The sequence below is a fragment of the Oculina patagonica genome, chromosome 14 (genome assembly GCF_052425735.1).
Source record: "Oculina patagonica isolate OP01 chromosome 14, crgOcupat, whole genome shotgun sequence".
Taxonomy (NCBI): Eukaryota; Metazoa; Cnidaria; class Anthozoa; order Scleractinia; family Oculinidae; genus Oculina; species Oculina patagonica.
The window spans coordinates 5,239,345-5,263,933 of NC_135771.1; the positions used below are offsets into that span (position 1 = coordinate 5,239,345).

The 24,589-nt window shown below is 38.3% G+C and overlaps 1 protein-coding gene across 1 annotated transcript; it reads right to left on the reverse strand.

Moving 5' to 3' along the window:
* Positions 1-195: 195 nt before the first annotated feature.
* Positions 196-23,734, reverse strand: LOC144639364 (procollagen C-endopeptidase enhancer 2-like). The gene is made up of 7 exons (XM_078498677.1): positions 23,341-23,734; positions 12,107-12,298; positions 9,167-9,372; positions 7,451-7,624; positions 6,138-6,162; positions 5,539-5,615; positions 196-3,672 (listed from the first exon to the last, which is right to left on the reverse strand). The coding sequence occupies exons 1-7, from the start codon at positions 23,610-23,612 to the stop codon at positions 3,608-3,610; spliced, it is 1,011 nt and encodes a 336-aa protein (XP_078354803.1). The 5' UTR covers positions 23,613-23,734; the 3' UTR covers positions 196-3,607.
* Between the last annotated feature and the right edge of the window lie 855 nt (positions 23,735-24,589).

Below are 24,589 nucleotides of genomic sequence, written 5' to 3' on the forward strand. Positions count from 1 at the left end.
ATTTCGCCTAGAAACCAAGATGTATCGATTTGGGCACCAAAATCTTTATTACAGTCAAGTAAGACGACCTAACAAGGCAAGGAAAACAACTTCTGGTTCGGGAGGACCAAGACATCGGAATGCCACCGTTTTTCTAAAACAATACAGTGCCAAGGATTTTTAAGCGTCAATATAAAAATAACTCCACACAAGAACTAGCGTTCGATAAACGTTTATTTTACAGTATTTCCAAAATAAAACGGAAATACATTGAACATAGTGTACATTCAAACTCGGTGACCCAGGGACAGTTAGTGGGGGCAGGGAAAGTCTATACAGGCGAATAAAAAAATCGACGAAGAAAAGTCGAGAACGAAAAGAAGAGCCCCTGGGGACAACTTTCTTCGCCGATTTTTTTTTTTTTTTGTCCGTATAGACTTCCTCCCGCCCCTACTTACTGTCCCTGGGTCTCCGAGGATGATTGTACATTTAGCCTACCTTATTGTTACTTATTTTCGCGAGAACTTAATTTCGCGAAAATGGAACTGGCATATTTCGCGGGACTTAAATTTCGCAATTTGGCCAAAAAAAAAATGTTTAGAGGAACTAAATTTCGCGAAAATTGTCAAAATACTGGTCTGCATTAACAAACAGTAAGTCTCAAGATTGGCACAACTGATTTAAATTTTCCACTAGCAATGGTTTCCAGTGACACTGAATTAACAAAACATAACAAGCAAAACTTAAAACAGTTTGACATGTTCTTTTATAACAAAGTAGAGCTAGTTTGACGACTGTACCAAGATAATTATGTAGTAAACTGATGGCAACGTTGATTAATCATAATGAATTATATAGTACGGTATTAAAGTTCGCGTCGTTATTTTTCGCGAGAACCTTTATTCGCGGGTGTTTAATTTCGCGATTTTTTGAAAATCGCGAAAATTAAGTCCCGCGAAAATAAGTAACAATAAGGTATTTATAATTTTTTATAAAACGATTTATAACAAGATAATTGGGTTAGACCCAGAATTATCACTATACTTGCTCCTTATTAAACTATATTTTTTTTAATCTAACGATTCCACTCATAATTAAGTATAACGGAACATCACTGGCAAAGAAATCGTAACAGAATTGCACTACAAGCGTATGCGCTTAATGGTGAAAGTTTAATAACGTAAACCAGGGGGGAAATATAAAAATGTCACGCGAAAAATGAGCCAACCGAAGTGCCAGAAAAAGCAAAATGTCGGCTGTGCACTTCAACTATATAAATATTAATATTCAAATAGTAACCTTACTTACTACTACATACAGGAGACATGAACTCTACATGGTCGCCGTATCGAGAATATTAATGTAATCAAAACTATACTAGAAAAGAAAAGCATTTTTTCTTAACAAAGCACATAAATCGTTAGCTGAAAATAAGCAACATTTACACGCAAGGCAAGGCGGCGTTAAATAACAGATGTAAGCATGCGTTCACTATATCTACGGACCGTGTAAGTTGAAATCCATTTATTTCTCTATCTTACTATCCGAGATATTACTCCTACGTTTATAACTTTTATTATACTGGTAACTCAGTCTGTGATGTCAGTCCCGTTTGCGTCCATCAACCCAGCGAGACACTTCAGGCCAACTATATAAATAACTTACAATGTTTTGGCTAAAGGGTCCCTGTCACGCAACGCTACGGTCGTGTTGCGTGACACAAAGAGGGCCGGAACAGGACTCCGCGTACAGTCAGAACCCCAATATAACGAAAACGCTCTATTCCAAAATTCAGTTCGTTAAATCAAATGTAAACGCGGAAAAGTCTGGTTAATGTCTTTACTTTAAAATGGTCGCTTCCGAAAGATTTGTTCTTATAACAAATGGTTTATTATAGCTCGTTCGATTTCGCATGACTGACGAGGCATTCATGTGTTTGCTTTCGTTTTATATTTCCTGCACTCCCTAAATGATTGAAAAACGTGATGCCAATCAGAGGAGACATGTTTTTTCTCGACCAATCAGGAGCAAGCCCATAACCAATGGTTACTTGGTTTTCGCGCGTTTTTCCGCGTTTGGCACCGGTTGCATGTTTGTCTAGTTTGTTTCTTTTTCTTGCCTGTTTTAGTTTGTTGTGATTGGGCAGCGTGGTTACTTTAGCTTTGCTTTAAGAAAGTCACTTGAGAATCGCTGTTACTCTGATGGAGTTAGTTACATTGGCACTGGACTGTACAGTCTGTAATTTACTGTGTGCCTGTTTGTTTGTTGTTTTTATTTCCTGCGAAACTTTTAAATGTTTAATGTTTTTTTCTATCCAATACAGGTATTATAACGTATATTTTAGTAACAAACAAATCTTTGCCCTCCAATTATCACACTTAGTTTGTTATTATACTTGTTTCACAAGCTTTTGGAATCAACAATGGATATTGTTAAGTTAATTATAGAATAAATATATTTCTTAAAGTTTAATTATGGTGAATTTCACCTAAATATGTTCTATATCTAGCTCTAACAAATGAATTTTACTATATATGACATTAGTCGGTCAGTTTATTTTAGGTCTCGGCACCCGTCTTGAAAAGAATACTTACTGAAAGAATATGATTGTACCCAACAATTTACTACTGATTTGGCCAGACACGTGTTGTGTACAACACGTTTACTACAGCACTGTTTAGGAGTACTATAAGACTCCGGTTTTTAGCCCTGGACTTCTATCAATAACCCAGTAAGGGGTTTTGGGTTGGTTATATCCTGGGAAGCCTATAAGTGGTATAAAAAACCTATTTGGAAATCAGTTGATAGAAAATGACTTTAAAAGGCCGTTTGCACGACAGAAAAAATTCGGACCGGAATCACTATTGTAGAGAAACAGTCAAGTGTTTGCGTGGCCATAGGCACCTATGGCCCTGCAAACACTTGACTCTACAAAAGTGATTGGGTCCATACCTAATTTTTCTGTTGGTTAATGGCCTTTAAGCCTCTGATGAGGGAAAGCCACTCTCATCAAATGTTTAGAGCTACGTTCTACTTGCACACGTATTGTCTGTTTCACGTTCTCAGACCACATTAGTAAGTTAACACGGAAATTTGGAGAATCGGGGGGGGGGGGGGGGGGGTTGTAAAGTACGGTAACAATTTTTTTGTTAGCAAGGCAGAATGACCAGGGGGGGATATAACCAGTATTTTACTGTACTTTGTATAAGAAGAGGTTGAGAGGGGAGGATAAGCCAGGGCAGTGGGTCTGAACCTTCTGCTTCCAATACCTTTTGCTCCTGGTTTCTAACCCTTTCTTAGTGGCTCTCACCCTTTTGTGCTTTTACTATTGCAAAGTAAAACACAATGTTGCCAGCCAAACGTTTTGCCCTTTCTCTCGGTTTCCACCACCTTGGAAACTCCCACCTGAGTCACGCAATGGACTGTGGAAGATGGTAGAATACTCCTTAAAAGTCTGATGGGAACTGAAGACTGGGAGCTTAGCAGGGCTTGAAAAAGATGAGATGTTAATTTGAAGACATTCTTTTAGCTATGCATGGCAGACCTTCAGATCTTGACCAGAAACTTCTATCCAAAGGTGTTCACATAAATTAGCAAACCTTGCCATTTTTACAATACCAAACCACGATTACAACCACATTACAACCACTAGAGCTGCAACCACTGACAAAGCTATCACTAATGACTTGTTTCCTAAAAAAGAATTAAAAAAAGCCATTATTCTTTTACAACACCATACTAACAACATCACCTAACTAGTAATAGTTCTCACTAATAAATGCCCCCGCCTTTTTATAATTTGTTTTACAGCCTTTAATTATTGATGCCGATTGACCACAAAATTAGGCTTCTTTTTTATTGTGCCATGTACGTCACGGCATTGTTTGCTGTGGAATTTTTTGTTGTGTGACACCGTTGCGTCCTAAAAAAAATTCACAAGTTCAAGTCGAATATATTACCTAGCGGAAATAACACATAACACATTGTTCATGGTGACAACACGCAAGCTTATTCCCTGGCTTATAACATTCAAAATGAACTTATAAAAATTCCCAGGCCAAAAAGCCTGACAATTCCACCTTGTATTACATAACAAAGTTCACGCTTTTGTTTGTTACTCGTCGTAATATGTATACGATTTCCACTTGTTTTCAGGACGTTCAGTTTGACTAAGATAAGAAACGAGTTCTTCGTCTCCGCATGATACGCCTGTTATGCTTTCCATGTCATTTTCGGTATCATTTCAAATTTAGGTACACGTTTTACATATTTCTTCAAGCAAGACATGTTTCTTGTGATCACAATGCGACATCTATTTTTATCTTTTGCGGCACTGACTTCTGTTGCTCCTTTACGAGCGTTCCGGCAATCCTTTGCGAGCATTAGGGCAATCCTTTGCGAGCCGCTTTGACCAAAATCAAGATTTTTTCCGGTACCGTTCACTGAATGCACACATTTTTCCTACCTACGCGGGGACTTCTAAGGTGCCTCCTCGGGTTCCGGCCTCTGGGCCGGAACCCTGTGGGGGCAACAACAGATATTTGATGCATATTCCAGGTTCATTGCATATTATGTTGCTCCATAACATATATGTAATATTTTTATTATTATTTCATATTTGCATACACTCACTACATGTAGACTCTTAGTGGAGGCGCAAACCGTTGGTTGATTATTGAATTTCAGAGTTCGCATTTCACTGAAAACTGCAATAACTTACTAGGATAAAAATTTTTATTACTTTTATTAGGTGCCTATTATTTAAATGAAATATGGGCTAGGTTGTTCGAAAGCTGATTAAAACTAACCCAGGATTAAAGTGTTTAATTTGCTATGTTTTGTGGAGTTTGAGATGAGTTGCTATCAAAACTGGAGGGCAGAAAACATCAACAGAAAACCTCACTGAAAACTAAAAAACCCGAAATCAAATCACACTAATCCTGGATTCGCTTTATCACTGATAATTTCAAATGACGTTTCGATGAAGCGTTTATCATTTTCAAATTCTAAAAGTCAGATTCTTATGAGTTCTTTATATATTGAGAATGCGCGTGATTAATATAATTAAATAATATACAATGTGGAATGTAGAGAGTGTTGATTACGTACTTAGGTAATAGTTTTGCTTTAATTGAGTCAGATTGAGTGTACAGTTTAGGTTTCATCGTAGATTAAGAATTCAAATTTCCCATGACATTTCTTCAAGATGGTAAATTGTTCATTAAGATCTTTGTTTTTCTGACTGTGGGCATCACGCAGGTGTTTTCCGATAGATGAACTTGCTTACCGGTATGTTCATCAATGCGTTGGAAAAGGTGTCGGCGAGTATAGCCTACATAATCTGCATCACACGAAACACATTTGAATTTGTAAACGATGCATTGTTGATTTATTAACGGTAGTTTGGCCTCTGCTACTTTGATGTCGTCAGCAATTTTCTTGCTTGTGAAAACTGGGTGTATATCCCAATCTACGCCCAGTTTTCACAAGCAAGAAAAGTCAAGGGTTTTTGACCTGGGAGCCCTATCTTAACTGAAACACTGTAGTAGAATGGTTTACCTGAGGGTGCAGCTGTAGCAGATGGTTTATGAGAGGGTGCGGCTGTAGTAGTTTTAGGAACCTGGATGGCTTGGCAGCTTTAAAAATTAAATCAGATAGTTACATGATGCAATTACAGTAGTATTAAAAAATAAGCTTGCCAAAATAATTTGTATGCTATTACCTACATTTTTTTGTATCACTAAGAAGTTGTTTGTTGAATCTCAGTACTTTTATGGGGAGGACCTGTTTGAGAAAAAACTGGTGGCTTTTTCTTTTCCCCCCTAAAGCGTATGAACTATTTTTAATTTTTAAAAGCTGTTTCAATGTTAATTTAATGAACTTGGCATGAAGTTCAAAATTCTTGGCTATTGATTTTAATCCAGTGAAAAAGGAAAAACAAAACAAAACAAAAAGCAAAATTATGTGTACATAGCATTTTCTGTTCACATACATCAGACAAATGTAATTAAAGGATTCTTAATATTTTATTTAAATTTAACTTAGTACTGGTTTAAACGTCACACAGACGTAACTTAACAATAATGATATAAATTATACAGAATAAATAAACACATAATCTATTATAATAAAATAAAAATGAAAAACATATTTCTTACCCAGGGGATTGTGACTCCAGTGTGCCTATTGTATATGCGAGAAAAGAAAACAAAGGTTTCAGATATTTTGAAAATAAAAGAGCCTCATTATAATTTAGCAGACGATGTAATTTTTTACTGGCTTTAGCCCGGGGGTGGGGGGGGGGGGGGTACACGGGATTTTAAGTGGGATGATAGAAGGATTTTTGGGGGGTGAAAGTTTTGATTCCGGGAGTTTTTGGGTAGGAAAATTTGGAAAGTATGTTTTTGATTAAAGTAGGGATTTTTGGGGGGTACCGTATTTAAAATGATCTTGAAATATGTGGTAGTGCTTTGGCTGCGTAGTTTTGCAAATAAAGTACCGGTACAAACAAATGTGTTTTGCTGTTGATTTCTTGGGGGTTAATTTTTGGTTAAGGGATTTTTTGGGTTTTGGTGGAAGCCCTAGGGATTTTTTGGGTCTTGATTTTTGCCCCCATTCAATCATCCCCATCACTTAAAATTCCGAGTACCCCCCCCCCCCCCTTGGGGCTTGAGTTGTTCAGGGCAATAAATCTGAGCTCAAGTCACATGAATAAGAAAAGAGGCAAATCTGGTAAAATACTGGAAGTTTGTGGATGCCTAGTAGTTGAGCCCTTCAAACCCACAGTTAACATACAAATTCTCCTTACTGACTTTTATAGTTATCTAGTACTACAGTAGTTGGGAGAATTTGTTTAAAGATCAACTGAAGACAAGTTCTCTTTGGTGATCATTTTCTCAACTCTCACAAGCTTTCCTTGTGATTATGTACAACACTGTGACAGAAAGTTGATCACAAGCTTGAGCAGAGAATAGTTCTTTTATTGCTTTAAAATCATATTTTAGCCCGCAGACTGCTTGCCTCGGCCCAGTTGCCTATTGGACAAATGAGCATGAAAACATTACTTGCCCAACCGGGAAATCTACAGTACTTGTCCTGGACAACTGAAAGAGGCTTTTTTGAAACCCTCAATCATTGACAAAGGTGTTGACACATAATCAATTTAGGCCCAATTCTATTGTAATTTAGTGTAATTTCACCCTTTCGCCCCACTTTTCCAACCCCTCCCCCTATCAATGTTATAGTTTGTTTTTGGGAGGCCTTTGCTACAGTCATACAACATTAGATGGGGGGAGTGCAGTATTTTAGCAGACTGTTATGAAATTTAAAAACTAGCAGTAAATTTGCCATAAAAACAGTCTGCAAAATGAAAATAATGTGTCAACTACTTTTGTTAAAGATTGTCTGATATGAGATAAAATTATTGCTGTCAAATTACATTTAACAGAGAAGAAACATGTACTACATGTACCTTTCTTGTACGTAGCATAACCAGCAATAGCTCCAGAACTCTGATTGGCTGGATTTGATGCGAATCTGGCTGTGATGGCCCGCATGTGCTGGATGGTGTAATAAGGGACATCTATACCCGGCATTGCACAAATCCTTGGAACAATATCTTGTTGACCTCCTGTTGAATTTGTACCTTGAAGACAGAAAGTTTAAAGGGGTATTGCTTCATCATTCCATGCAAATTGTGGCAATATTACAGCACCGCTCAGAAATAAGCATCCCAAAACATACGCAAGAAACGCGTATGCTTTTGCGTATATGTGCGTATGCTTATCTGCATATATGCGTCTGCGTATCTGTGTATGTACGTATGCGTATCTGCTTATGTGTGTGTGCGTATGCGTACCTGCGTATGTGCGTATACTCTGTATACATGTATGCTCATTTGTATGTATGAGCAAGCTTATTGTTTTTTCCTTTCTTTATAGTTCATTGTTATTTCAATGGCTTGTTATTTCTTCTTTTGGTAATCGCTGATTTAAATGCAAAACAGAAACAGAGAAAGAACTTTTTTCATTACTTGACTTATCGGCGCGTGCCGAAAGATTGTTTAATCTTACAAGAAATTAAGGTAATTAATGTTCGTGGCACATCATTTCTACTTATTGAAATTATTTTAATGTTTCAATCGCTGATTTATACTAAGTTGGACACTTCAATAGACAATTCACAAACAAGACTCCCGGCACCGGCGTTCCAAAAGACCAAAGTTTATCTTGCAAGAAAAGTTAATAGATATTCACTTTGTATCATTATAATAATTACTCTAATAAGACTACGTTTCTACTTATTGAAATCACTTCACCATTTAGTCCGCCGATAATAATTGTAGTTAGTATTATGTCAAGAATACGTAATGTCAACAATCTGGTTCAAATTATTTTGTCTTTATTTTTACAATTTTTCAAACCAGTTTAATTTGTATTTATTTCTCTTTGTTTCATATTATAATAGACGTGAAAAATTCTGGTTATAAGCCCCTCCCCCTAAGTTATGAGCCAACAAAATGAAATACATCTGGTTATAAGCCTCCCTGGAAAAAAGCCCCCCCCCCCCCATCCCAATATTGTTTCAAATATTGAAATGAATCTGATTTATATGAGTTTGTAATTCAAAAGCAGTTAATGAAAAACACATTTCGATTATTGCTGCTGTAGCTCATTTTCAAACATTTTTTTAATTCTGCTTATGTAAACAAACCCACATGCAAATTTTGGGAGTTGTTTTTCGCCAAAATAACTACCGCCCTTTTTGCACCAAGCCCTTCAATAACTGGTGTGTAATCTCAAGTCTCAACTGCTGATGCAATGGTTATTAATCAAACTATACTGAGGCCTTCCAAGGGGGTTTCTGATGTCGCTTTGTCGCTCGTTTCCAACCCACCTGTCGCAACGTTGTCACTGTTGCAAATACATGTACACACCCCTTCATTGTTTCTGTTGGCTGTCGGTGCTCTGAAACAGGATTGCCGCTACATTTTTAGCTTAAATTTCAGAGCAATGTCACCTGTCGCCAAAACCCTTGGAAAGCCTCTTTACTACTAAACCATTACCCTTGGGTTATGGCTAAGTGACCACTTAGTTGACTGACTGTAGCTGGCTAATAATATAAGGAATGAATGAAGATGTGTAATCCTAAAGCTCAAGCGCAAATGAATCCACAGCTATTAACCTACCATTGATGCGGATTTCATCGTTAGTAATTGACGGTCTGAAAGGTTTACAATCAAATGCTCCCTCCATTTCAAAGCTTGTGAAAAACAAACGGACAATCTTTCCTTGTGCAGGATAGAATGTCCATGAACAGAAGGCATTTGCAGGGTATGCGAGTGGCCAGTTGGGAGTGAAGAATGTTCCACTGGATGAGTTCAGGAACTTGTTGCTACAAATTGAAAATAAAAGTCAGGCTTTCTAAAATACTGTTGTTGTGTCTGTTGGTAGGTGCAACACTCAAGGCCCAGTAATATGGGCAACATTTTCTTTCAACTTGACTTGTAGCATTGGTGAATACAGTATAACCCTGGTAACTCAAACTCAGATAACTCGAAAACCCCACAAACTTGAACTAACTTCCATTTCCCTTGGATTCGACCTCACTTTTCAGTCTTTTTTACTCTGTTACTTGAACTCAGATAACTTGAAAACCTCGCTAACTCGAACAAAAATTTGTTTCCTTTGATCAAAATTTGGGTCAAATTTACCCGATAACTCGAATTCCGATTCTAGCAACTCGCCATGGTTGCTCATTGATTAGAGCAACGAACAGATCATGTAATTGACAGCCATTTTCCTCTGTAGTTATCATAACAATGTATGACCGTGTTAGAGTTTATGACAAGGAGATGAGTTTAATTTGCACTGTACTATCAGGGCGCGACAAAAGTGCTGTCCGATAGCCCGGGGCTAGTAGAATTATCCGTCGGGCTAGTTCTACTAGCCCCGGGCTATCGGACAGCACTTTTGTCGCGCCCTGATAGTACAGTGCAAATTAAACTTAGAACTTAGAATTATCCGTCGGGCTACCCATTCCAAGTAACCTTGAGTACAAAACTACGCGAATTTCAGTACAAAATATTAAATAGGATTCTCTACACAAACAAGTCGCTTCATAAATTCAAAATAGTCGACTCCCCATTATGTTACCTATGTAAAGCGGACATAGAAACTATAGAACACTTCTTTTTCTATTGTCCACGAGTTAGGATGTTCTGGAATGAAGTTGTGAACTTGTTTAGAGACCAATTAAAAGTCTCTAAGGACTTCGAGATCACAGATGTTTTATTTGGAATAAGTAATAAAGAAACTCACAGTTCTTTGATGAACTATATCATTCTTGAAGGCAAATATCTCCTGTATCTTTTCAAATTAAATGACAAATTTTTATCACCAAGACTTTTATTAGAACGTATTAAGAATACTTACAAACTGGAACGTTTCATTGCGAGAGAGAACAATAATCTAAATTACCATTATACGAAGTGGGAGCCTCTGCTCCCTCTATTATCACCTTAGGTTTAATGTCTAATTAAATCCCTTTTAATTGTCACCCTTTCTTTTTCTTTTTCTTATTCTTATTGTAGTAAATTAACCAAAAATTACCTGTATCTGTACCCGCTGTCGGAGGCAGTTTGTTTGTTTTTGTTTTTGTTTTTTTGTTTTTATTTGGTCCTTTCAATTTGTACTAAGTTTAAGTCACGTTGTGCAAGGCTTGTTTAATATTGTAATTCGTTTGTGTCTGTAGCATTGTCATTAGGTTCTTGTATGTATTATTGTCATTGTAATTTCTAAAAAAAAAATAAAATACAAAAAAAAAAAAAAAAAATCCGTCGGGCTAGCGTATTCTGAACACGAGTTGCCCGACGGGCAAGCAACACACGGGCAAGAAACATTGTTTTTTTATGACAACCTTCAGAAATAATATTAATGTGCACCAGACAAATTAGAGGGAAAAATTTGGGGCTCGAAAATGTGACTCACTGCATCCTTGGCGTCTAAAACTCCTGGTTTTATAGTTGCCAACTTGAATGTGGCGACTATATTCCTCTGTATAAGATGAGTAACGGCCATTTTCTGTGGAATTGTGTCCTTCCAGAAAATTATTATATTGGAAGATCTTTGCTTCTAAAACGTTCAAAATAAGAAAAGAAGTCATAGTGTTCCAATCCATGGTATTGCTTTGCCGTAATGTACTCCATCACTTCGTAAAACTTGCAAATGGCTGACTCCTTTTGAAAACGCCCCGAAATGCATTGCAGGCATTGGGTACGTCATGTATGCATATGAATTGTGTCTCTTGAAATGTAGGATTACTAATATGAAGGATTCTGAAGGATCTACATTAAGCTACAAAGTTAGTTGCCACAAAATCGTAATAATGTGTTTGTTTTAATTGTTGTGGTAAGATTATTTTCTTTTTCTTTTTGAATGTTTATGTATTTATTGTCTCCAAAGGAAGAACAATTTAAAATTTGCATATAATTAATTATGCAAATTACCCTCGGGCTAGCTTCTCAGAGCTTCGGGCTAGTAAGATAAGATAATGGCTTGCCCGAAGGGCAAGCTGACTTTTCTATTTTCGTCTCACCCTGACTATATACTGAAGTGCTGAAAATCAGCAACTATCAATTATTAACTTTGCAACCTACATATTCAATTGACCGCGGCAAATCGAAACCCCGCTGACTCAAACTGTTTTTCATTTCCCTTTAGAGTTTAAGTTACCGGGGTTCTACTGTATTTGCAAGTTGTAAGGTATTGTTGTGCATATTTCCATCCCATGTGGTTGACATGAGTTCAACTTCGTGCAACATGTTGCCGCAACTTGCATTAATACAGGGGGTGGGGAAACATGCTACAAGACTTAACATTGCAATGCAACAATGTTGCAAGACAAACTCAAAGAAAATGTTCCCCATATTACTGGCCCTTAAAGATGATTTAATTTATTAAAAAGGCTCGTGTGTATACCAAGAAAATACAAGTGACTCGTCAGATATTTAACAATTATATAAATTCCACAAGCTCACGTTGGATATGAGGTAGTAGATAGCCAAGTTACATGTACACGTACAGCTGTATATACCCAGAGATAGGTGAACACTGCATACGATACAGACCTACAGTTTGATGAAGGATCCAGCTTTGCATTGCTATCCATTGAAGTGTACTGTGCTTCAAATCCTGCACCCCTCTTTGACCCATCAGACTTGAAAATGAGAGTTATGCAGTTGTCCAGAGAGTAAATCTTGTTTGGCATGGACAAATCTGAGCAAGAACAGAACTTGCCTAAGGATGCTGTATTGCCACATCTGAAACACACACACAGAACTTTGATGTACATGTAGTCCAGCCATGCCTAGATTGGTCTTCTTTTGGGGTTCACTTCAAATTTTCCAAGAAGCATATCTGTCCCTTTTATATGGAAATCCCCCCTAGGCCTCCCCCACGCCACAAGGGCATGTATTAAAACCCGAACAAACGAAACAAAACTAGAATTTCCTTTTAGATAGAGATCTTTAATGAAAAAATCACGGCAAGTTTCAATGTGATGTTTATTATCGTACTTACTGGAGCGTTTTAACAACACGTGTTTATTCAGGCACTTTGTCCATAATTTTTGAAATAGGCTTCTAAAATCAAACACACTAAAATACAAAGGAACCTTTTTGTCTTGTGTTACGTCGCGGTCACGTCGTGAACGACGTGACCGTGACGTAACACGAGATTATCCGAGGGGACTTGGTAGCTCAGGATAGTGCTTTGTGTAAAACCTCTCGTAAGGTAACGAAGTGATAAAGTAGCAAGGAAACAAGGTAAGAAATAGACATATTTACATATACATTTTGCTGATAAGATGCATCGGGATGCTGTTCTTCGTATTGCGCGTTTTCTCTTGTCGAGTTTTAAACGTGCTTATTTACACGTGTGAGACATGGTGTAAATGTTTGAATTACTAAGGTATGTGAATAATGTAATATATTACATGAAGTATCATCTTTAGTAATACCGCCAAATCTGATAAGGAGATTTTATCTCACATATGTTGCTTAAATAGGTAGTTTTTTACATGGAAAATGAATTTATCTTTACGGTAGGTTTGTGTTTTGATATTATATTTGCGGTGGGTATTGTTAAAGTATGCGGCTGGCTGAAAAGCTGTTGTTAAATTTCTGTTTGCGTTACAAGAAAGCCATTTTGGTGCGTGTTAGGGTCGAGGGTTGTTGAGGTCAGAGCAGTTTTCAGATATGTCAAATGATGTGTCAAAAGGAGAATATTAAGTGAAGTTACCACGCAAACAAAAATATTGATGTGGTATCTCATCTTCGGCTTTGTTCGTTTCTTTAAACTTTATTCAGTAAAGAATAGGAAGGGCGTATTATGAATAGTGTAGAAACAGAATAAAAGGATTAAGGGAAGTGTGATTATCGTTATCTGAGAAACAGGAAATTAATTTGCTTTGCTTTGAATTTGTTAATTGTATACGCTTTCCAGAAGGTGATATGATATTTTGAAGACACTAAGGTCACAAAGTCAAATTCATAATTCCTTTTTGTTTGTTTTTCTTAGGGCCGGGTCGCACTAAAAAAAATTTTGGAAGAATTTGTTTACTTTGCGGTGAAAATCTATCAACACGCGAGATTTTTAAGTGCGACCTCCACTTAAAAAAAAAGGCGAACCGATTTTCCAAAATTTTGTCTTTAATAACAAAGGAAGCCGTCTCCAGTGATAACAGAACCTGTCAGGGAAATGACATTGAAGGTCATAATCGCACGCAATCACAAAGCGCGGGAACTTCGCTAGAACACTCGATCATGGATGGAGGTGGCTTTTTTCTCAGTTCAACACCATTTTATCCGGTTACTTTTTTGATCAGCAGCAGCAGCAGCAGCAGCAGCAACAGCAGTTTGGCCCTTTTATGAATGAACTGCATTCGCAGTTAAACATGGGTGAAGGCAGTCAAAGCAGGCCAGGGAGCGCATCAAGCGATATAACGAGCTCCCCGACGAGTCCCGTTGCTGTTGCAAGTACATCTACAGCATCTTCTCCCGAATCCGGACCGGCAAAGAGAACTTACGACAAATGGGTCCGACGATGATCAGAAAATGCTAATTCGTCTTTGGGCTGATAATTTCGATCGCCTGAAGAGCAGAGAAGCATGAAAGGTCTGGGATGAAATGAGGTGAGCACTGAACTCGAAATTTGGCACGAAGAGGACCAGGGATAAAGTCTTTTAAGCGTCAAGCAATCAAATTCATTTCCGGTTGTCACTTGCGAAGCCGGACCAAGATATATTAAGTGATAATACACAATACATCTTGCAACAGTATCAACAAAATGCAAGTAATCAACGTTTTCACGGAACATATATCTTGTCCTTCCACGGCGTAAATTTCGAGAGTTTAAAGCGTATTTTACAAATAGACTTGAGCAAAAACAAACTAAACTAGCAAAACATGTGGCAAAGAAGTGTGAAACAAACAGGAAACCACGCAGCGCAGACTATTAAGAGTGTATCCATAAGAGGACCAGGCAACAGGTGATACAGCTCATATCACCGATTTCGCCCAAACTTAGCATAAATGTTGGGTATGGTGAGCTATTTACTGTGACAAAACATCAGCTCAAAATATTTTATTCCCTTCAAGTTATGGCACCTTTTGCAAAAATGGCCATTTTTCACTAATTTATGCATATTTAATTAGCTGACTTTGATTGACCAGTTCCACAAGAAAAAAAGACTTCTGAAAATAAATTTCACTGCACTATATTCTGTGGTTATTAGGCTTTAAGTACAATAATTCACTTTAACCGTCAAATTTGATTTCTTCTCCTCAAACGGTCTTTTGGAAGGTACACATTTCGTACTGTTGGAAATAGCCTTTAACTAGTGCCCATTATCTCCCATGAGCAACAACTTATATACATTATTCTTACATGGGTAATGAAATCCATCATTAAACTTCACAAAAATGCAACAAAATGTCTGGGGACTTCAATATTCTATTAGTATTGAGGAACTAAACACACGTGACTTAACAATTTCTTGCTATTTCATCAAAATTCACCGAAACACAGAAGCCATTTATTTGCCTCAATTTGGCACAAAATCGGTACGAAATAGCTAATCAAGCATAAATTTATAGATAACAATCAAAATATTGGCGAAGATTGGCAGTTAGGGCATTTTTCGGAGCGTTTTCAGAGCCATATAATTCGGCAATGTTGTGATAGTAAATGTAAAAATAGCAGCGAAAGATTTTTTTCAAAAGCTCGCTCAATTCAACATTTAGGCACATCAAAGTTAAGAAACAAGAAAGTAATACTACATACATGCCACTTATCGACACACAGATGCTTTCTTTTGAAGAATTTGTTCTTCCTCGCTGCACTTCGATCCTTCGATCGATCTCAATTGACATGTACTGTTGCTTTGAGGCGCGATGAACTTAGCCAATACATCGTGGTTCATCCTTCGTGAAAGGTGTAAACAGGTTGTCAATAAAGTCATTCAAAGAGCTGTTTAAAGTTCACGGAAGGGCACTTGTCTCAGCCAGTTTGAATGAAATAAATTTAACTGGAAAATAAACAGCCGCCATGTTGTATTTGTACCTTTGAGCCTGCCGTTTCAGTCAGCGGTAAAGCCGTACACTTGGGCAAGTACGTAGTGTAGTCATCATATAGTTTTTTGACTAAATCCTATATAGGGATGTTCATAGAGGGGATATATAGCCTAGCCCTACACAGCTATACACGCCTATACATAGCCCAACACAGCTATACACAGCTATAGACACGCGTGTTCATTTGCTTTTCCTTCGCAAATGTTTGTTTTCGTCGGAATAAGTAGCGGATGGTGTTATCTACCCTCTGAACAACCGGGGCTTGATCTTAGCCTTATAAGTAGTGTGCGTTTCTTGTAAAAGTGAGAATTTTTTTCAACTTCTCCATTGAATTTTTTTGATAAATAGTTGAAGAGAAATACACTGGATGCAGTGTAATGTATGCGATGCAATCGGTTTTGATGCTCTGGAATTGAGCTCTGAAATGTCGGAAACCATTAAATAATCAGAGCAAGTTTTTCCATCTTATATCAGGTTAAAACTAGTATGTTTATTGTTTTTTTTGTTGTTTCTGTCTTTTTTGGGAGGTGGGGGAGGGGGTGAATATGGACATTCGAAGAAATGGCGGTCAGGTTGTCAGCCTGGCCTGTGTGCATCTATTCCTTCTGTTCAAATCGTCTATATTATATTACACTTTGGCAGCTAGGATACTGAATTTGTACCCACTCTCTTTTTCGGGATCCCACAAAGTTCTCCATCTGTCCATTTACCGATAAACGTCATTACTGCAGTTTTATTAATTTGTTTTAGAAACGGGCTTTTATGGGGACAAATTTTTCCTCCTGAATGCCCACATTGCAAGTGACGAATTGCGGCTTCAAATGATAATTTTCTTCATCACCGACTCAATTTAAGTGGCTATGTGAGTTACAAAGACGCGAATGCAGACTTTTGTAGAGAGCTTAAACCCCGCATTAAAACTAAACAAATTTATTGTAAGACTAGGACTACGCAAGACGGCAAAACTTATTAGCTAATGTTTCAACCAGCACAGGTAGCCTTCTCCAAGCTTGCTCGGGACCGTACTGGGCGAATATTGGCCCTCGGTCTTTTTTGTACGGACCTCGCTGCGCTCGATCCGTACTGTTAAGACCTCGGGCCAATATTCGCCCAGTACGGCCCTCGCGCGTGGTTAATAAGAGATTTATTTCACGACTGGAAACTTTGTGTATTAAGAATTGCTACCCGGTAGATGTCATGGAAAACAATATGCGGCAAAACTTTTACGCGCGCCAAAGGAGTTAAAATTATTTCTGTGTTGAAGGTCATTTCATTTTCAAAGCAATAAAAACTCCGAAAAATTTTTACAAAAAAAAATCTTGCAAAAAATCTTGCGCTAAATCGCGCGGGAATTAGCGCGGGATCATCTGGGACAAAACCCGGTCAGATACTTGGAAAATATCGGCCCTCGCGGGACCGGAAATAAAGTAATCTGATTGGCTGATTTAGTTATTGGCCCTCGGACCGCCTTAGTCGTGTAATAAATGTATATATTTGCTGCGCCATATAGACTGCGTCCCTAAAGGCATTTCGTACGTGAATTCTTTGTTCAGTTCAGCACAGACGCTCCCCCAACTAAAGCACTTGCGCAAGAAACGATTACAAAACCTACCTCGCTATCCACCGTATAGTGATTTATCCCGTGGTAAACGTTATTCTCCAATTTTGCTGAGTTATTCATTTTTTCCCATTTATGCCCCGGGGTAGGGGAATTTGGTCAAAAAATGTAATCGTTATGCGCGGTATTAATCACTATTCCCGCCAGGGGAGGGGAATTTGAACAAGCAATAAAAAAATACAAATGTCTGGAAAGTAACTGGGAGACGTTGAAATTTTGATCTATTTAACTGTGTAGCGTCTTTTATGCTAAAAATAATTGTTTATGTTCCAAAATGACGCTAAATGGCGGTATAAAACTGCTCCGACGTTTCGGCAATACTGCCTTCTTCAGGGTGCCACCCCCAAAAAGGCAGTATTGCCGAGACGTCGGAGCTATTTTATACCGCCATTTAGCGTCATTTTGGAACATAAACAATTATTTTGATTTGGTTGCCGTGCATGCCGACCGTTAGCCTGCGTAGCAGGCGTCTGTGTAGTTTTTAGCGCGCGTAAAAGAGTGCGCGATCGCGAGAAGGCCACGCGAGGTAAAAATCGAGGAGACGCCGTCTTCTCGATTTTTTCCTCGCGTGGCGCTCTCGCGCCTTTCTCGTTTCTCCCATGCGTGCGCTAGAAACTAACGACGCCTGCCACGCAGGCTAGCCGACCGTTGAACAGAAAAATCAAGAACTCTGTCTCGGTGAAAGTCAAATGGAACAGTATTTTTTCTGGAAAATCTCTTCAGAGATTGATGGAACGTCAGAAATTTTCTTACCATTTGTAAGGTTTCCCAGTTCTAGTTTCCCATGCATCAGGTCTCCCATCAACGGGAAGAAATAACAGGAAACTGAGCTACAAATGGTAAGCGACATCTATTTCGGTTAGTTTGCTAATTTTGGAAAGAAGCCTTTCCATTTTTCAGTGGTCATTCCAACCGGTTCTCTCCAACAAATGGTAAGCACCCTAGAGTTCGTTCAGCATCACATTGCGGTAAACACGTCAAGCTGTAGCGGAGGAAATTGTTTTCCCTACGACAATTTGAAAATATTCTCATTTTCATCACAAACGCATCCAACGAACACTCGGGGAGGAAAAGCAAATGATCGCGCGTGTGGTGTGGTCACGCGTGATGGACGCGTGATGCCCAGTGAACAGCCGTACCGCTGACTGAAACGGCAGGCTCAAAGGTAGAAATTCAACATGGCGGCTGTTTATTTTCCAGTTAAATTTATTTCATGCAAACTGGCTGAGACAAGTGTCCTTCCGTAAACTTTGAACAGCTCTTTGAATGACTTTATTGACAACCTGCTTACACCTTTCACGAAGGATGAACCACGATGGATTGACTAAGTTCAGCGCGCCTCAAAGCAACAGTACATGTCAATTGAGATCGATCAAAGAATCGAAGTGCAGCGAGGAAGAACAAATTCTTCAAAAGAAAGCATCTGTGTGTCGATAAGTGGCATGTATGTAGTATTACTTTCTTGTTTCTTTACTCTGATGTGCCTAAATGTTGAATTGAGCGAGCTTGTAAAGAAAATCTTTCGCTGCTGTTTTTACATTTGCTATATCACAACATTGCCGAATTATATGGCTCTGAAAACGCTCCGAAAAATGCCCTAACTGCCTTTTCTTCGCCAATATTTTGATTGTTATCTATAGATTAATGCTTGATTAGCTATTTCGTACCGATTTTATGCCAAATTGAGGCAAATAAATGGCTTCTGTGTTTCGGTGAATTTTGATGAAATAGCAAGAAATCGTTAAGTCACGTGTGTTTAGTTCCTCAATACTAATAAAATATTGTAGTCCCCAGACATTTTGTTGCATTTTTGTAAAGTTTAATGATGGACTTCATTACCCATGTAAGAATAATGTATATAAGTTGTTGCTCATGGGAGATATTGGGCACTAGTTAAAGGCTATTTCCAACAGTACGAAATGTGTACCTTCCAAAAGACCGTTTGAGGAGAAGAAATCAAATTTGACGGTTAAAGTGAATTATTGTACTTAAAGCCTAATAACCACAGAATATAGTGCAGTGAAATTTATTTTCAGAAGTCTTTTTTTCTTGTGGAACTGGTCAATCAAAGTCAGCTAATTAAATATGCATAAATTAGTGAAAAATGGCCATTTTTGCAAAAGGTGCCATAACTTGAAGGGAATAAAATATTTTGAGTTGATATTTTGCCACAGTACATAGCTCACCATACCCAACATTTATGCTAAGTTTGGGCGAAATCGGTGATATGAGCTGTATCACCTGTTGCATGGTTCTGCCCTGTTCTCTCACGGGCACACTCTTAATGCAATGACCTCTAGACATTTCCTTGGCCACAATCTTACGGCTCTATTTAATACATAATGCCTCCAGATAAAACAGATCCCCATTAGAAAGAAGTGAGAAGCAAATTACGTCGAAAAACCTTCTCAGGAAACTAATTTGCTTTGCTTTTCACCACTTCGGCTTTAGATTTTAAGTGTAGTGTCAGGTGACGTTCTTGCTAAACAAAGACTGAATGTTCGGGCAACATCTGTCGAAGATACTGTGTAGTGGGTAGTCGGGGGGTAGTGTACAATCAGGTCGAGGGTTGTTGGCGCCAGAGCACTTTTCAGATATGTCAAATGATGTGTCAAAAGGAGAATATTAAGTAAAGTTATCACGCAAACAGAAAAATTGAAGTGGTATCTCATTTTGCGTTTTGGTAGGTTGTTTAAACTTCATTCAGGCCATAATAGGAAAGCAGTATATTGAATACGCGGTAGATACAGAATAAAACCATTAAGGGAAGTGCGAATATCGTTATCTGCGAAACGGGAAACAAATTTGCTTTGTTCAGTGTACTTATGTCTTACTAATTAGGTAGCTGTATCAACAAGTTGCGCTGGAAGTTCTAAAAAGCGTATTGAGAATTAATAATTTAATCAAGGTTATTATATGTGACTGAGGGCTTTTCATGCACAGTTCTAGTTTATTTTCACTGAGAATAATTTTAGTTGCAAGGTGAGTGAACGGTAGGGTAACATGTTTGTGCAGAGGTGTATATAGAACACTTCTTTTACATATTGGAAGCTATCATCGGTCTTTAAGCGGCAGAGCAGAAGTAGTTGTTGAATATTGACCTTAATTTTTTCATATGCTCACTAGTGGCGCACGACGGAGTTGTGATTTTTGAACAAGTTATGTAAAATAGAATATTTATTTAAAGGACGATTTCTAGAACGTTATATGACATTTTGAAGAAACTAAGTCATCAGAATGGGGCTTTGTCAGGAGCCATTACTAGTAATGCGCTCCTGGCTCTGTATATTTCAGAAGTAGGTTAAAAGCTTCAGTAGATTACAAATTGCAAGATTTCATGATTCCTATGAACTTGGTAATAATTTTTGTGAGTTGTAGCTACATGTAGTGGACAGATCACATTAGTATTTGCTGTTTATTGTATCAAGACTAGTACAAGTAGGTAAGCATCACAGATATATTTAGAGCGGTTTGTATGTTAATGAACGATTTCACTTGTCATTTAGTTTGGAGAAGTAAGAAGTAATTTGATAGAGGTTTAGGGATTTATAGATAGGTACGCGATGTTGTGTATTGGTGTTCAGTAGTTGTTTTTTAATGCAATTATTTTTTTTGTTTTTTGTTTTCTAGGTTTTGTTTCGTATAACTGATTGTTTCCGTTGAAGAAACTTTGAAAGAAAGTTAGGGGAAGGCAGTAGGGAGAGCTAACATCAATTAGTGGGTTTATTTATGGATAAAGTATGAGGTAGGTAGTTTTATATTTCATTAGATATTTGAAAGCAAAAGATAATAGTTAGAAGCTTTGACAGTTGTCTAGCATTTTTTAGCTGCTTTGCATTTCTTGAAAACTGGTTGTAGTTTTTCCTTATATGGAGTGTTTGAAATGTCATTGTAATTTAGAAAGTGTTATAATATTTCTAACAAGAGGCAAATGTTTGTTTTTTAGTGCTTTCTTCATTTGACGAGAACATAATAAATAGTTATGAATAAGCTAGTTATGTATCAGACTTGTCAGAATTGTCAAAAATGTATTAATCATTGTTTTTGTGAACGAGTATGTGAAAGAGGTAGGCAATTGGTTAGAAAAAAACGTTGTTGTTGTGCGAGATGTTTCGATTATGAAAAGCAGCAGCTTAAAACAGTGTCTTATGAGAGTAAAATTAATAAGTTTTGTTGTGATAAATGTTGTTGTAATGGGCGAAGAGTTGTGAAAAGAGCAGAAAAAGAGATAGAGCTCCATCGAGAATTTGCTTGAAGAAAATTCATAGTTTATTTCATAAAAAGAGTGTAGTTAAACGTAGTATAAAGAAATATATTAAACGCAATGTGCCTGATTCTTCGCGTTTAAAAGCTTTTCTTCGTGCAGATGTACGTATCGATATGTTGAATCGTGCTGAGCATGTTTGCTTTTTGTATTTAAAGTTAAGGTTTAAAAAGGTTATTTTATATTCGTTTTATTCTGGTTTGCTAGATTCTATTTCTGGTAGTCGTCGAAAGTGTAAAAATTCGGGTGCTATTAGTATTTTTACTAATAGCTTCGCCTCTGGGTGTTAGTCAACGAACAGTCAAGAGACATTTACGTGAATTTAACTTGAATATCAGTACTTCTTATAGCAGTTTAAGTGACCAAGAATTGGATGCAATTATCAACAGTATCCTTACAGATTTCCCTCAGACGGGCTACAAGCGGATGACAGGGTTTTTAAGAGCAAGAGGGATTATTGTTCAACAAAGTTGACGTTCTACGAGAAATTGTAGCTGTTCTTGAGGAACGTCTAACTTTGGCCGTCCGCGCTGCCCAGTAAAAATACTACCTGCCTGAAATGCATCTGTACTATCGTTAGCGTTGGTAACCACTTCTCTCGCTTCACGAACGAGGTGGATTATACGTGCGTTTGCTCTGGTACCTTCAGTGTCTAAGTATCTCGCGAGCACATTTAACACCCAATCTAACCTGAACTCTGTATAATCAAACATATCGGAATCGTGGTTGCCACCCTCTAAAAATCTCACTACATCAATATTTGAATAAGATGAGTACGAAGGCATTCGTGCACTTCACCACAATCTACCGTCGTGGCGGCCATGTTTTTGCTGAGTGACCGCTCCTTTTTCTTTTTTAAGCAAAACCGCTGACAAGTATGTTTGAGGGCTCAGTGAGTTGAATTTCGCAAAATTCGAGTGACCAAATTCTGTCGAATTTGGCTTCCTGAATTCTGCTCAAATTGAGCATCCATGGGTGCATTCTTAATTCGGCATAACCATATTTGATGGAACTTGATGCATAATTTCACAAAATGTGCCTTTCGCGGAAGAGAAACGACTAAAGCGAAATGACAGTTGCTACAATAAAAAGAAGAACACTACCTTAAAATGAAAAAACAATTATGGCGGGGATAACCCCTCATAGTTTCACTCGTTTAGGTTGTTTCGTTTTGTTGTTTCGGGTTAAGTACATGCCCTCCCCAAGTTCCACAATCTTTGACAATTTTCGCACTCATGCCCCAAACTCCCCCTCTCCCTCCCCTTGCCATGTCTGCCATGCAGACTACTAATTAATATACAGCCTTTTATGGAAATGTCATCATCATCTATCCTTTTCGCGCCATTGGACGCATAAGGCCTCTTTATGGAAATGTATTAATCATTAATCATTTATACAACATGCCTGAGCTCACCCATATAAAAAACATTCGTCATCATAAATTAACTTTTCCGAAACAGTTACGAGTTAAAATCTAAGGTATTAAAGATTACATATTTCTATTTGGAGTGAAGATGTTAATTTTTAATAAGTGTACACCCTTATAAGCTCAAGAAGATTCAGTACAGCGCCTTCAACTTTGCGATAGACAACAAATAATAGCTTGCACTAACTTGCAGTCTGCGAGTATAACATAGTAAATCGAAAAAACTTGAAAGAAACGTGTGAGAATGAAAGCAATATACGTTTAAATATTGGTCTTATCTTTTTATAAAAAAATATCACAGTTATGTCAAGATTTTAGAAGGCAGACGAAGTTTTCACGTTTCATCAGGCGGCTACCTACAAGCTGCTATAGCTAAAATTATAAATTTCTTTGCAACCTATACACAAACAAGAAACACTTACCCAACGCGTATTTCCAAGGAGTCTTCCGTACAATCCGGCAACGTTCCCAAGACATCTAGTATTTTAAACTCAAGAATTACCCTTCGATTCGCAGGAACCCTAATATTGTACGTACAAGTGAGGTTATCGCCATAAGATTGTGTTGTGTTGAAACCAGGAGAACCAACAACTCCAGTCGAACTCGTGTACGACGACGTAGGACAATCACCAGAGACAACTCCAGGTAGACTCAGAAGTGTGGCAAGGATTAAAAGTAATCTTTCCACGGCCATTGGTGTATATTAAAGGAAGACTTCGTCAACAGCAATAGCGAACAATAGTAGAAATATCAACAAAACACACGCATCTTCCTGCTTCGCTGAAAAGCTCCACTCCCTTATTAGGTCCCAGTGCCTCTCGTTATAAAACAAGCGGGAAGACTAGGGATGAAACAAACCGGGGGTCTGAAGGCGCGAATCCTCGGAGAACCATGCAGGGGCAGTTAGTGGGGCGAAACGAAGGAATAAACCGGGCAGAAATCGTAGCGACGAAAGTTTTCAAGACGTGCCGTCCTTAAAAACTTTCGTCGCTACGATTTCTGCCCGGTTTATTCCTTCGTTTTGCCCCACTATCTGTCCCTAGGTCTCCGAGGATGGAGGACGCGGGGAGGAGAGAGAAGGGCTGGGAAGGGTGGGATTGCTTCATTTGTCTTGGGCTGGTTTTGGGAGGAAACCAGTTCGGTCAGCGTGGAGGCTTTAGCATGAACCTGCGATCAGGCGACTTTTTAATTTCTTTTCACGAATCCACGGCCGCCGAGAAAAGAAAAACAGTGAGAACGACTGATCAACAAGCGCATGCAGAAAACAGCAAAAGCAAGCAGGAAAACACGCACAGTGGTATTGCCTCTTTCGTGTTCCGTACGGGCTGGGAAATGGGGAGAGGTGAAACGTAAGAGTGCGTAGCCTGGAGAGAATCGACGTTCCCCGCGCTCCCCCTATTTTTCATTTTTCGTGCTTTTCGCCTTCCCCCCCCCCCCCCCCCGTGTTTTACGACTTCCGTTGCAGTATACAGATCTTCTGGAATACCATGTATTTCAAGCGCGTGTTTTCGCGTGTATTGTTCAAGGTCATCTTGCTGACCATAGAGCTCGTCGATGTTTCGTTCCTGTTCATTTACTTTCTGCTTAAGGGAATTCACCGACTTTCTTAACTTGTCGTTGTCGTCAAGTGCGTTATTTAAAGCTTTCTTCAGCGTGCTAATTTCGGTTGAG